Source organism: Penicillium cosmopolitanum, assembly GCF_028827165.1.
Source record: "Penicillium cosmopolitanum strain IBT 29677 chromosome Unknown utg000009l:1.0-9042332.0:1.0-9050551.0, whole genome shotgun sequence".
NCBI lineage: Eukaryota > Fungi > Ascomycota > Eurotiomycetes > Eurotiales > Aspergillaceae > Penicillium > Penicillium cosmopolitanum.
In genome coordinates, this window is record NW_026622679.1 from 8,517,162 (window position 1) to 8,529,978 (window position 12,817).

Genomic DNA, 12,817 nt, shown 5'->3' on the forward strand with positions numbered 1-12,817 from the left:
GCCAATGAACAGAGAGATCGCATCGTCGATCGAATCTACATAACATCGACAGCCTCACGGCCGCCACTATTGCCTTGAGCTCCTCAACCGGGGCCGGAGGCCCCATACCATATCATGTCTTATGATTGCATAGAGCTTGGAGTTTGTTGCATGGCATTCACGAAAGCTTGTTCATTCGGGGGTGTTGCGGGCCACTTCTTCGTGCTTCGTGCCTTGAGAGGCATTTTGACCAGTCTCACATTGAAGACTTGCTCCAGGCTTGGGGTAGGAGGCACACCTTGCTTCCGCGTTTTAGTATTTGAGCTTGAGCTTCAGCAAGTAAACTCAATGTAAATCCATGGATGACTAATTTAAATGCAATAATGGTCCAATATATCCAATATATCCAATTTCATTCACACTGGCTTCTGGGCAGCCTCAGTCATATATAGGTACCAACCAATATACTCGTAGTATATAGCGGTAATCAAGTGCCAAGTGCGCATGTGTGTGGGGGTATCAAAAAAGCAAAGGCAAAGGCAAAATTCGGCCCCGCTTGGGCTATTCTGCAATCTTCAGGAATCCCATCGCTAAGCTGAGTACATCCGGGTCGACGGTTGGTTGGACTGGTGTTTTCTTTGCTTCCTCGATATCCCGTAGACAGTCATGGAGGAGTTCAAGGATGGCATGGTATTGGACTGAGGAAGAGCCGAATGTTTCAAAAGCATTTTCAAGACTCCTTGATATCTGAATATATATTGTGAGCTCTGGCACAAATGGATTGGATTCCGGGCCCTTGGGTCGGGATGATGTTCGATTTACCTTTCGGAGAGTTTCATTGTAGTCCTTGACTGATGGATCCATGGATACCATGTTCAAGATGGAACTTGAGTTCAAGTTCAATGTGCAAGTGCCACGGGAGACTCGTGGTGGATGCGGACTCCAATCCCCGTCGGGCCACCGCTTATCGATAAACCCCAACTTCAATCTCCGATTTTCTTCGTGGTCACCTCCACCACACTGCACTTCTACACGACCCCAGCCAAAGATCACCTCACCAGAATTGACCTGACCTGGTCATCCACCTGGCACCATGGAGGACAAAGACGAGGATGCCGTCCGTGGCACCTCGGTTGAGCCAACTCAAGTCGAGACCGACCTCTCTGACGAGACTCAAGACTTCCGCTTACTGAGTCACCTCAATTTGTATGCGCGCAATGCAGCACACCCTCTCCAAGCCAATGCTAATACTCAATCCCCCCCCTCTAGCCTAACCGACACATCCTCACCGGGCCTCCCAAAACGCGGCGAAAAAGACTTCGAACCAAATCCAACCCAACACCAAGCCGATGTTCTCTCCAAATCCCGCGAGGCAATGCACGATGCCCTCGCGCATCCCCGTCTGCATAATCTCAATACCAGGGTTATTGCTTATTATGCGCCAGACGGTCCTGCGCCACCACCCGGTATCGATATCGAAGATCCAGCCAGATTTGGCGACAAGGGTGTCGGGGCAAATGTGCATCCAGATAGCTGTGTCTACGTGCCTAATCCGAAGGGCCAGTATTTCAAAAATATGGGCCAGTCGGATCGCTGGAATAGAGTCTGGTTATTGCCTGAAGAAGCGCTGTTCTTGATTGAGCGCGGGAGCTTGGATATTCGCTGGCCGATTGAAATGACCGCTGCGCCGGAGGATGAGGGCCCCGAGGAATTGTCTATCCCGATGAGTTTGCAGGCGGCTTATGCGTGTTTTATGGGCCGGTCTGGACTTACGATGGAGCGATATACTGTCTACACCGGATTGAAGCGGACTGGGTATGCGCTGACTCGAGCGCCGGGCTGGGATGATTCTGCGCAGGTGGAGGGGCTGAAGGATCAAAATCAAGAATGTGCTTCGCAGCGTCCTCTGAAGCGTGGCGCCGGTCTGGCGGGTATTTTGGAGCAGCTTTTTAGCTGGGCTCAAGATCCTTTCTCCACAAGGTCTACGGCGGCTGGTCCGGTCGTGGGATGTGGCATGCATCGCAACTATAGTGAGTTCTCTTCTAACCCCCCCAGTGCTGCTTTCATCCTCTTTTAACAAGATACGCAGATAACATATACCGCCAACTGGCCGTGATCCCATGGTACGACCCCAGTCTCGCAATTGATAGAGATCCCCTCGACACGACTCCTCCATTCCGAGTGGTGTTCCACGCCTACAGACCCTCAACCCCGATCAAGAAGTCCGCCTGGCCAGCTCCGGATTTCCGCATAGCTGTGGTAAACACACGCGAGACGGCCGCTATTCCAACTCTCGCTCAACTTGGTGCGCTGCTGGAAAGTACACCGCTGGACCCACCGAGCGGCGAGAAGATGAAGCGATTAGTTTATATGCGTCTGCGACACGGTTATCGCAATGTTGTTATGGCGGTGGTGGATCAAGGAATTGTGAGCTATCTAAGAATTGCTGATGCGGCATTTGGAAAAGAAAAGCTGTACGAGACGCAAGCTGCTTCGATGGGCAATAAACGGAATGGAAATTTCCGTGGAAAGAAGAGGTGATGGGGAGGCCTTCAACGAGGACGTGCAGTGTGAAAACACACCTAGCACGCTTCTTACAACACCAATATCAGCATGAAATTGGCCGCTTTTCCTCGGCAGACGGGGTACAACCTAGGGGTTAATTTCGCTTTTCCCACCCTGCTTTAGAGATGAAGCCGGCCATGAAGGATTTAGTGACCGTGACCATGTTACCCGCGGTTCATCAATAAAAACCGTGGATGGTGATAGAGTGAGTCATTGCGAATTGCGAAAGACTCTGAAGCTCTGGCATTTGCTTAAACCCCGATGTACAAAACGCTACGATGGAATGAATCGGATAGAGTCTTAATTCACCCCAAGCCATCTTGCTTGGTATTTTATTTCTAGCGGCGAATACCACTCAATCACTCATAATTCATAATGCCTATGTCCCGAGGCTACACCTAGAGTTCCCTCGTAGGAATACCCCCATCGTGTATGCATCATACTAGTAGCCAATGCCTCACAGCCTGTACATCTCGCTGCGACTGCGGGCTCCATCAAAGACACAGGTGTTATCCATGGGAACATATTGTCTGGTCAACACCTTTAGAGCCTCCTGTGCAACAAGACCACCAGCCAGAGAAGCAATATTGTGCAACTCACCCCCTTCCGCCCTCCGCAATTCCATGATAGCATTCTCGATAGACTCCCTCGCCTCCTCATCCAACGGCGTGGGATCATCTCTCTGCAACAGAGCCATAATCCGCTCCGTATGACTCTTCCAGAGAGCCTCGTCATCGACGGAGAGCGAGCTATTCTGCGACGAACTTTGAATCTCATCAACAACCGCATCAAGGATCTGGGTTGCGATGAATACAGAAACAAGCGACTCTGGCAGACCCAATTGACCCAGTGCTAGCTGGTTGCGAATCGAGCTGAGCGTTTCGGGATCACTGTTGCTATTTATTTGTGGGATTGCCCGACCACGCACGACCTTGATGTGTGCGGCATTTTTGCAGAATACTTCAATATCTCGGTCTGGGATTTGTGCCGTTGGTCGATTGAGCTGTGATTCGAGCTGGCGCACTGTGGAGAGAACTTCTTCCACATCGGCGCGTGCTTTGCTCTTATAGATATTCTGTAGAGAGACGTAATCTGCTGACTGCGCTTTCATATCTGGGAGAGATCCCGGCAAGGGAAGGACATTGTGCTTGGTATAAAATGTGTTGATGGCGGATGCGATGATCCAGAAGTCAGCCGAGTCAGCGGTGAGTGTTTGGCACTGCTTCATTTCGAAAATCTCGCGGATTGTGCTGCGCAGGGTGAATGGCGAGATGGTTTTCAGTACGGCGGCTACGGCTTCGTCGAAGTTTTCCTCGCCGCCCTCGGCGTTGTCAGTGCGGGTCTTGGATCGGACGAATTCGCGGAACTCGGTCTTCTCTTTGTAGTTTGATGGTGCGTTGCCTTCGTGCGATTGCTTCCATTCCTCGAGGAAGTGTAGTAGAAGGAGGATATATGGGACATGGCCGTGTTGGTGGTCGTCCAGGGTCTCTAGGTTAGGCAAGGCTGCTGCTGCGCCGACGAGTTCAGGCCAGGGATTCAGAAGACGCAGGTCTTGCGTTGTTTCTGGATCCGGGTGAGTTTCCACGATGGGAAATTCTGCGGCCAATTGAGATGAGAAGGTGGCGTAGAATCCAACCGAGTGTGTGTAAAGTACTGGGATGCCCAATTCCTGGGCCTCGAGGCAAAGCGGATCCAGCGTAGAGCGCTTGGCTGGGCCGGAAATGATGATCAGCTTATGCTGAGGGAGAAATGCTGGATCTTGAAGCAGTTCGGCGATAGGCTGAAAGGGTATTAGTTATTGTGGTTCTAAAAGTGAGGGCGATGGTGTACCTTTGAATAGGAATATCCCTGCACATCGGGATTCAGCTCTCGGAGCAGACGGCATGTTTCATCGGCACGAGACTTGCCAAGAGAGTCCTGTTCGAGGAAGAAGTTTACACCCAGATCAGCTTCGGTGACAGTGGCCGGATCAACGATGGTGAAGCCACCGATGCCAGGCAGAACAAGGTTCTTGAGCGTCTCTACGCCCGCCACGCCAGAGACTCCAGTGCTGCTAGACCCGAGAGGACCATCCGAGTTCACCAGTAGAACGCGGGCATCTTCAAGTGCTTGCTGGCCACTGGCGGCCCATAGTCGGAGTTGTCGATCATATCTCCGTTCCTTGGAGGTTGGTCCTGCCAGGGTCGCGGGGAAGGCGTCCGTCATGGTATGATGTGGCGGGGTTGGAGATAAAATGTGGGGGTTTTGGGTGTAAAAGTTCAATGAGGTGAGCCAGTTTTGCTAATATTCGGGGATATGTGTTCACCAAAATTGAAACTCTGTACGCTGTTCGATTGTTGATGAGGTACGTTGCGGCGTTGTTGATGTGCAGTCGTTTTGACTAAGCGGGCAGGTGGGCTAATTTCATGCCTGATCCCTGAGGCGTCAGTATTTTCCATGCATACTAGTAGGTGCTTGCGATTTTAGAAGTAAACAAATGGCAAAAAGTGCTAGTCCAGGGCATTAAAACCGAAGCTCTGGAATTATTTAAGCCCAAATTTTCAAATTATCTAGCTCCTAGTCTGAATTTTATTAAAGTCTTGAAATCCTTAGATAGCCCAACCGCGCTAGCCTGAAACTTAGGACTGTGTACGTACCTACAGCTTCAAGTTTTCGAAAACAACTTTTCATAGAGTGATACGGAGAATGCGGTTAGCCTAAAAATTGCATACTTGGAGTAGTTGAAATTTCAAAGTATGCAATATCAAGCCCAGAGTAGTATACAACTCAACACCCAGTTTACGATTAAACAGTCAATGATATACAAGATGACTCGGAATACTACCATATCAATATTTCAATCTCGACATTGCCTTGACGAGGAAGCTGGTTTGCATGACAGCAGGAATGTCTTCATTAGTTATCTTGCTTGCCTTGGATTTTGCATATTCGTTTACTTCGCCTCATAAATGATACAGGGTGACGACGATCAAAGATCTGAGTATCAAATCGTGGAAAACTATGCGTACCAAAATCGAGAACCATCCAGATTGGCAGTGGGAACGGCCACCACCATCGCCAGATTCTACCTCATCGATAAATCCACCCGGGGGATTCATATCGAGGATATTGTTGCAGGTTTGGAAAGTCATTCTACCGGGGTTTCGCAGAGGCGCTTAGTCCTTCCGTGGATGGCAATCCCACCGACTCCACCACAAACCACCCGGTTGGCCCTTGAAGCTGCGCGCACTAAACCACGTCAATCAATCGTCCATGCACTGCATGGGCCGGTGAGTGTGGAGGGATGGATCATGGATTTCATGTGCTTGTATCGGCGGGGCATCGAGTAGCTTGTATAGAGTGATGGTATACAGTGATGGGATGGTGGGATTTTGATGACCCCTAGTCATTGGAAGAGCAATAATTTTGTCATCCCAAATATAATCTTTTTATTTCTAGATTACATACAAAAATTGGAAGAAAACAGCCCCGAAAAAGGGTAGAGCCGTGGTAAACAGCCAACCCCACATGACGCTGTGGTGCAGCAATCCAATAATCCAATGGGGAAGGAAAGTCTCAACCAGCGCCTTCTTGAGTCAACCCCGGAATCCTCCATGCGCCGACTTCTCTGCTCGTCTTTTCTCTCTCCTCTTCATTTTCGCCTTAACCCTCGCCCTCTCCGTTCTCTCCCTCTTCCACTTCCCCTCCACCCCTCTCCCTTCCCACTCTCCACACGCCTGCAGTCCACCATGTCCAACGTTGAAGAGGCAAAGCGCGCCGCCGCGACCACCGCCGTCGCCAACCACTACCCCAAGAATGCGCAATGGGTTGGTATCGGCAGTGGTACAACCATTGTTTATGTCGTCGAGGCAATCAAGGCCCTTGGTGTCGATACCTCTGCCACTCGCTACGTTCCCACGGGATACCAGTCCCGCCAGCTGATCGTCAACGCGGGGTTGACAGCCGTCGAGTTCGATGCTATCCCCGCGGAACCGTCCTGGATGTCGCATTCGACGGCGCGGACGAGGTTGACGACGAGCTGAACTGCATCAAGGGTGGTGGTGCCTGTCTCTTCCAGGAGAAGCTGGTTGCCATGCAAGCGAAGGAGTTTATTTGCGTCGCTGGTAGGAATTGCCCCTCCATAAGTAGCAGAAGCAGCAGAAGCAGAAGCAGCAGTTACAGTTACACGAACAGCCCAACCAAACCCCCTGCGAAATTCACTAACTTTCGTCTCTACTCAACAGACTCCCGCAAGCTTCAATCTCGCCTCCTCACCAACTGGAAGTACATCCCTATCGAGGTCGCTCCCATTGCCGCCTTCCGCGTCCTTAGAAAACTGACCGAGCTCGGCTCCATCAACCCAACCATTCGCTCCAACTCCAACCCTAAGGAGGGCAACTTGAAGACTGACCAGGACTTCTTCCTCATCGATGCGCCCTTCCCGCCCATGCTTATTCAAGCTGATCTTGACGGCGGTCTCAAAGGAACCGGCACCGGCGGCGTCTGGGAGGTTGCTCGTCTTGCGCGCGAGATTAAGCAGATTGCTGGTGTTCTGGAGGTTGGCATCTTCTCCGGCCAGACCGGTCCCCAGGCTACTGCCGCCGGAGGTGTTGGTGGTCAGCGCCCTGTTGCCGCTTACTTTGGTATGCCCGACGGTTCTGTCTCGGTGCGCAATGCTATTCAGTAGATTGGCGATTTCCGGATTTGATGCTATGAGTGATAGATAGGATACATATAGATGATACCAAGATGCGATGCCCCGGACGGGCTGAGAAATGGATGCAAAGTTAGTACCTGATAACATGGTGCACTCCAGCTATCGATGTCTACGTGTAGAAATTGCGCATTGAGTCATTAGATTGTGTTTGGTATCAAGGAGACCTCCCTTTTCCCTTCAACATTTACAAGACCGAGAACCTATTTGGGTCCCTTGCCCTTGGCTTCTGTCTCGCCCAATTCGCGGATATGAATCTTAACAATACCCTCCGGCACATCCTCCTTGCCATCTTCAAAACCAGGGCTGACTGCAATCGCAAGATACTTGCCATTGCCACTGAATGCGACGGCCGCCACACTCGAAGTGTACTTTTGATATTGACGGATACGGCGCTTGGAAATTCCATCCCACAGAGCCACAACACCATCACCACCTCCAGAAGCAAATGTGCCGTGCACGGGGTGGAATGCGAGGGCATTGACCGGGTAAACGACATCGACATTGTCCTCGCCAGTCTGGCGGTGGCACTTGAAGGCATATTTGCGCGCTTGCGACTCGGGCGACGGGTCGAACCACTCAACCGCCACACGGCCTTCAATGCCAGACGAAGCGTACCCCGCATCATCGGGCATACAGGCGACGCATCGAGTCATGAACTTCAGACTACTTTCGCGCCGTTGCCACGGCTCGATCTCGACCTTATTTCCATTCTCGCTGGCGCTATCCGCCTGTGCTGTGAGGAGGGCTAACGCTTTCAGGTCGTAGATGTGAAGAGATCGCGACGCCATGGCCACGACTAGCTTGGTAGCTGTTAGAGAGAGCGAAAATGGTTTCGAGGGGAGAGGGACGGTGACGGGGATTGCGTCGGGGCGGTGCACGTGGAGGGTTGAGTCCCATGAGCCGGAAATGACTAGGTTGTGTTCGCGACTGTAGACGACGTTGCGTACGCCGGCTTCGTGGCTGCTTAGGACAGTTTGTTCGGATGTGTTGAGGTCAATTCTAGGGTAATTAGCATCTCCACTTGATGGTGAAGCTCCGCGGAGCTCTTCACGGCTTGCGCGCAGTATAAAGTAGCACTCACTTGCGAACATCCCAATCCAGACCAGCCGTGTAGACCTCGTTCTCATTCTCGCCGAAACACACATCCAGTACCGGTGCGCGGTGCTCGAACTTCTGAAGCAGCTTGCCCTCTCCCACCGCACCGTTCTCGTCGCGCAGGTCATAAAGGTAAACGTTCTTGTCCCATGACGAAACAACGATTCGCGTGGAGTCGGGGTCGGGGGAGAACTTCAAAGCGGATATGGCGTCCGCGGGCGGTGATGCCACTGTGAATTGATCTGGGGGAGGTTAGTAAGTCAGAAATTCAGTGTATTGCATCTCATTGTGGACCATAAGACTTACTTGACGACATGGTGGGCTGTTTTAGGCGGAGTTGAAGCAGCTCAGTTGGCGGAGCTTCTTTTGCCCTTTCTAATTTTGCCGGCTTCCACCGACTCCGCCGATAAGATGTATACTTCTCCTCCAATCCCATCCCATGGTGGGATTCTGATATGAAAATATCATAGTCCGAAAGAGTCGATTTGCAAAAATTTGGCGACTGCGTAGAAAATATTTCTAGTACCAAAACGGAGATAGATTGGGGCCGTGATTGTCTTAAATCAGGCCGGGCAAGTCATCCGCACCGCCAAAATGAAGGGACTTTCATGATTCAGATCTGAAAAAACAGTGGTTGCTATATGCCGTACGCGATTGGGGCTTCTCACCGCTGCACAGGCTTTTGCTAGAATCAAATTGTCGTTTCACAATGCTACGCCTCGCTTACAAATATGGCTTTAGTTAAATATGAGTTGAACATTCAAGTTATGAATCTCACTGTGGATTACAAAAATTCCAGGGAAGGTAGTTCTAGAAGGGAGTTTTATAGCGGTACATAAATTACTTGAAAGTATCAGATATGCTCCGGAGTTGAAAAAAAGAAGTAAGATTTGGAAATCAAACTATCTCTTTATTCCCTTCTTTGGATACATGACTCCGTGAGCCCTTTTTGGGAGGGCTCCAGCCTTCCGAATTCAAGTCCGAATGTTGAACACAGATGGGTTGTATCATTAGAGACCTTACTTTCTCTCTCCACATCGGATTGAACCCAAAGTTGAATCTCCAACCTATCGATTTTGCCAATAAATTAGATATCCGTTTTCAATCGATGCTTGTCGCTATGTCATATCCTAGAGGCTGAGACTTACCATGAAAGACCTGTATGACTGGCCCCTGAAGGAATTGGCTTCATTGCAGTTCCTAAAACTTCTATCGAAAAGGCCCCTGCAATCGTCTTCGAAGAATACGTTGAGGTCGAAGTCACAATCATCCGCATCCCAACCAAAGGATGTAATCTCCGCATCGGGATCAATATTGATACACTCCCATGTTCTGCTGTCGCTAAAGGATGAATGACCCTTTCCACATGCTCCATCAGTGAAGAATTCTAGACCCCATCTTCCATTGGAGTCGGGATCAGCGATAGCCAGACAAGAAGTGGCAAGGATGTAACCGATGATAGTATGATAATGCATGTTGACAGTGGTGATGTCTAGTATCAATCACTTATGGGCAATATGAAGTTGAATGGTTGTCTTTCAAGGTCGTTGCTCAATAGCTAACTAGATGAATGGAAGCCTCTTATTTATAACTATGATTTACTGAACCATACCTCCTCTAAATTATGGTGAGGGATTTTGTTTCTACTATAAGTACTACGTAATGTTTTCGTGGGATTTGTATCAACGGAGGCATATTCCGGTCTACTTCTAAAATGGCTCACCAACACCAAGTTTGCTTCGGACGTTCATCGACCAATATAGAACTAAGTGATGCACCGAGAGAATGCGAGTAAGGGCAAGTTTGCATATAAGATACCCAAAAGAGGCTCCGTCGTACAATTATAAATCATTGTTGAATAAATCAAGCATGTAGCAACTCGACCTAATTAAACCTAATGAATTCAAAACTCTGCTGTAGGAGCACTAAGCTCGGGCGCATTTCCAAGGTTTAAGACCTGGCATGACGAGAAAAAAGTCAATAGGGCACTGCAAACTAATTCCGGTACTTCCGGCCGTCGGCCTGGTTCATCAAGGGTAGTTGTTTGACTGAGTAGTAAATTTATATAACACTGGCCTCATTGACTGCGAGAGAAGACGTTTATAAAATACAGGGACTATAGACTGCTTGCGCATGAGAAATATCTGGGATTTAATTGGATCATATTGAGGTGGAAAGGCTAACGACTAGTACGCCCGAGAAGAATTATACGAGACTTTGTTTGTTTGTCACGAAGCAGGCCGCAGAACTTGAAAGCGTCCACGGGTATATGACTACTATCCAGAAACAGCATGTATACGGTTTAGGAGGGTATTTGCCGACTGGGTGACATGAAATGAACTATTTTCAGCTGCGAACCAATTCCAAGATAGCCACCTGACCAAAGACCCCTCTCAATTCAATTCAATTCTGTTAAAAAGCATTCAAGTTGGTTGTATATTCGGAATTCCGGTGGAACATAAACAGTCCACACCTGCAGATCCAGAAAGAAATAAATCCATGATGCTCTTTTTGCTGCGAGGTATAAACTAAAAAGATTAAGTTTGGGCGCGGGGCGGTTCCTACCTTCCGTAGGCGGTGGGCGGTGGCCCGTGGGCGGCAGGGTAAGTTCCAGGTCATTCATGGTGAAACTTGAACTCGCTTACATATGTCGAAGCGTAACCGCTGCTCTATTCTTGTGGCAGGTCTATTCGCCCCCGGAAGCCACCGGACATATCGACTCGTTTAAGCGCGCAAGCCTGCTACAGACGCGTCGGCATGAAATGGTCCGCCGAACACATAAGAAGTCCCGCGGAGGATGTGTGGAATGCAAGCGTCGTCATATTAAGGTGCCACGCTCCGACAGATGTGATCCCATTTGGAGACAATGCTGATTGATTGAAAGTGCGATGAGAATAAACCAGTCTGTTCCAACTGCATAAGCTCAGAACGAAGCTGTGATTTCGCATCCCCTATTCTCATAGCCAGGCCACGGCATTCCTCTCGTTCTTCCAGCCGAGTCTCGAGGGAGTCACTTTTACCTGATGATGTGCATGACTCACAGGAATCAAGTCAAAGCCCTCGGGAGCGACAGCAGTACTCTCAAGAGGAAGCCAAAACTTCACCGGTTGATATGGAACACGTGAGATTGTTCTATCACCTATGCACTGAAACGTTTGATTCACTGCAGGCTGAAATCGATGCTCCTGGCGTTTCGCTCCAAGATGCGTTCAAAGAGGTATTGAACGCACCGTACGTCTTGAATGAGCTGTTAGCCCTTGCAGCCTTGCATCTGAGTACTTTGAACTCCGACCAGAAGAGCATTTATCACCGCCAGGCGACAGAGCTACAGACGCACGCCTTGTCAATATTCAACCAGATGGCTCCCGAGGTTAATGCGGAAACATGCGTGCCATTGATGATATTTTCTTCGGTTCTTGGAATGCATGAGATGTGCGAGACATTGTTTTTCCGAGAACCAACCTTTGAGCACTTCCTAGACAACTTTATCCGTTCTCTATGTTTAAATCAGGGAGTTCGGGCAGTCACGGGCAGCTCATGGTGCTTTTTGAAAGAAAGTATTCTGGGGCCGATGTGCAAGCAAGGAGAAAAGACTGTGACACCCACTGGACCTCCTTCAGGGAAAACTTGCTCGCGGCTTCTGGAACTCCTTACGACGGCGAACCTTGACCAAGAACATAAAAATAGCTGTGAGCAGGCCATTTTAGCCTTACAGTCTGTCCTCGACGAGTCCGACAGACAAGTCCCCTGGAAACCCAATGTCACTTCCATTCGGGCTTGGCCAGTCATGGTATGCAAAGGTTACATTGATCTTCTGAGAATGAGAGAGCCACATGGGTTAGTGGTTTTGGCTCATTATGGTGCCCTGATACATTTACGGCGCGATCTATGGATATGTGGAGATGGAGGGCATTTCCTGGTAAGATTAATCTGTGATCACTTGGGCAATCAATGGTCAGACTGGTTACGCTGGCCAATCGAAGTAATATCTGGTGAATGAACTAGATTATGATGGTTTCAAGGGCATTCAACAATTTCTTACCATCTATGGGTCTTCGGAGTAAGTTAGAGATTTCTGCCTTTCGTCATAACCGTGAAACGTGGCAATAAAGCGGATCATCTACGCACATGGAAACGCAAGGGACAGTTTCAATCTATCAATTACCGCTACAAATTTACTTGAAGCGAAGTTGTGTGAGAATCGATGAACTGGCATTATTGAGGACGCATCAACGGAAATACGGCCATCGCCTAGTAGTCATGGCCTTATTCTCAATCCGCAGGGAGTTAAATCCTTGCCGTCAAACCCAATGCAACAGGAATTCCGATGAGTTCTGGGGCAGTGCTTCATACGATGGTAAAAGTTGGCCATGAAGTGGCCTCGGCTCGACGCTGAATTTTTCGTATCTCATTCTTCCTATTCGGTCTTTCCTAAGATCGACCGTGGCTCTTGAAATGAAGCAGCCTTTCAAGGCAGCAATG

The 12,817-nt window shown here is 49.4% G+C and overlaps 8 protein-coding genes across 8 annotated transcripts; 4 read left to right on the forward strand and 4 right to left on the reverse strand.

Moving 5' to 3' along the window:
- Positions 1–540: 540 nt before the first annotated feature.
- N7509_011284 (uncharacterized protein) lies at positions 541–852 on the reverse strand (the record flags this gene model as incomplete). Its single annotated transcript, XM_056635921.1, has 1 exon — positions 541–852. The coding sequence occupies one exon, from the start codon at positions 850–852 to the stop codon at positions 541–543; it is 312 nt and encodes a 103-aa protein (XP_056486541.1).
- A 220-nt stretch (positions 853–1,072) lies between these two features.
- On the forward strand, positions 1,073–2,520 carry N7509_011285 (tRNA-splicing endonuclease subunit SEN54 family protein; the record flags this gene model as incomplete). The annotated part of the gene is made up of 2 exons (XM_056635922.1): positions 1,073–2,009; positions 2,069–2,520. 2 exons carry the CDS (start codon positions 1,073–1,075, stop codon positions 2,518–2,520), a joined length of 1,389 nt encoding a protein of 462 aa, XP_056486542.1.
- A 481-nt stretch (positions 2,521–3,001) lies between these two features.
- On the reverse strand, positions 3,002–4,749 carry N7509_011286 (NEDD8-activating enzyme E1 regulatory subunit; the record flags this gene model as incomplete). Its single annotated transcript, XM_056635923.1, has 2 exons — positions 3,002–4,324; positions 4,375–4,749. 2 exons carry the CDS (start codon positions 4,747–4,749, stop codon positions 3,002–3,004), a joined length of 1,698 nt encoding a protein of 565 aa, XP_056486543.1.
- Positions 4,750–6,272: 1,523 nt separating this feature from the next.
- Positions 6,273–6,566, forward strand: N7509_011287 (uncharacterized protein; the record flags this gene model as incomplete). Its single annotated transcript, XM_056635924.1, has 1 exon — positions 6,273–6,566. The coding sequence occupies one exon, from the start codon at positions 6,273–6,275 to the stop codon at positions 6,564–6,566; it is 294 nt and encodes a 97-aa protein (XP_056486544.1).
- A 50-nt stretch (positions 6,567–6,616) lies between these two features.
- Positions 6,617–7,210, forward strand: N7509_011288 (Ribose-5-phosphate isomerase; the record flags this gene model as incomplete). The annotated part of the gene is made up of 1 exon (XM_056635925.1): positions 6,617–7,210. The coding sequence occupies one exon, from the start codon at positions 6,617–6,619 to the stop codon at positions 7,208–7,210; it is 594 nt and encodes a 197-aa protein (XP_056486545.1).
- A 230-nt stretch (positions 7,211–7,440) lies between these two features.
- Positions 7,441–8,651, reverse strand: N7509_011289 (WD40 repeat domain-containing protein; the record flags this gene model as incomplete). Its single annotated transcript, XM_056635926.1, has 3 exons — positions 7,441–8,239; positions 8,322–8,577; positions 8,642–8,651. 3 exons carry the CDS (start codon positions 8,649–8,651, stop codon positions 7,441–7,443), a joined length of 1,065 nt encoding a protein of 354 aa, XP_056486546.1.
- Positions 8,652–9,453: 802 nt separating this feature from the next.
- N7509_011290 (uncharacterized protein) lies at positions 9,454–9,810 on the reverse strand (the record flags this gene model as incomplete). Its single annotated transcript, XM_056635927.1, is given in 2 exon segments — positions 9,454–9,465; positions 9,484–9,810. 2 exon segments carry the CDS (start codon positions 9,808–9,810, stop codon positions 9,454–9,456), a joined length of 339 nt encoding a protein of 112 aa, XP_056486547.1.
- A 1,182-nt stretch (positions 9,811–10,992) lies between these two features.
- N7509_011291 (Zn(II)2Cys6 transcription factor domain-containing protein) lies at positions 10,993–12,335 on the forward strand (the record flags this gene model as incomplete). Its single annotated transcript, XM_056635928.1, has 2 exons — positions 10,993–11,163; positions 11,220–12,335. Coding segments are annotated over 2 exons (1,287 nt in total), but the record flags the coding sequence as incomplete, so codon positions are not given.
- Positions 12,336–12,817: the final 482 nt, after the last annotated feature.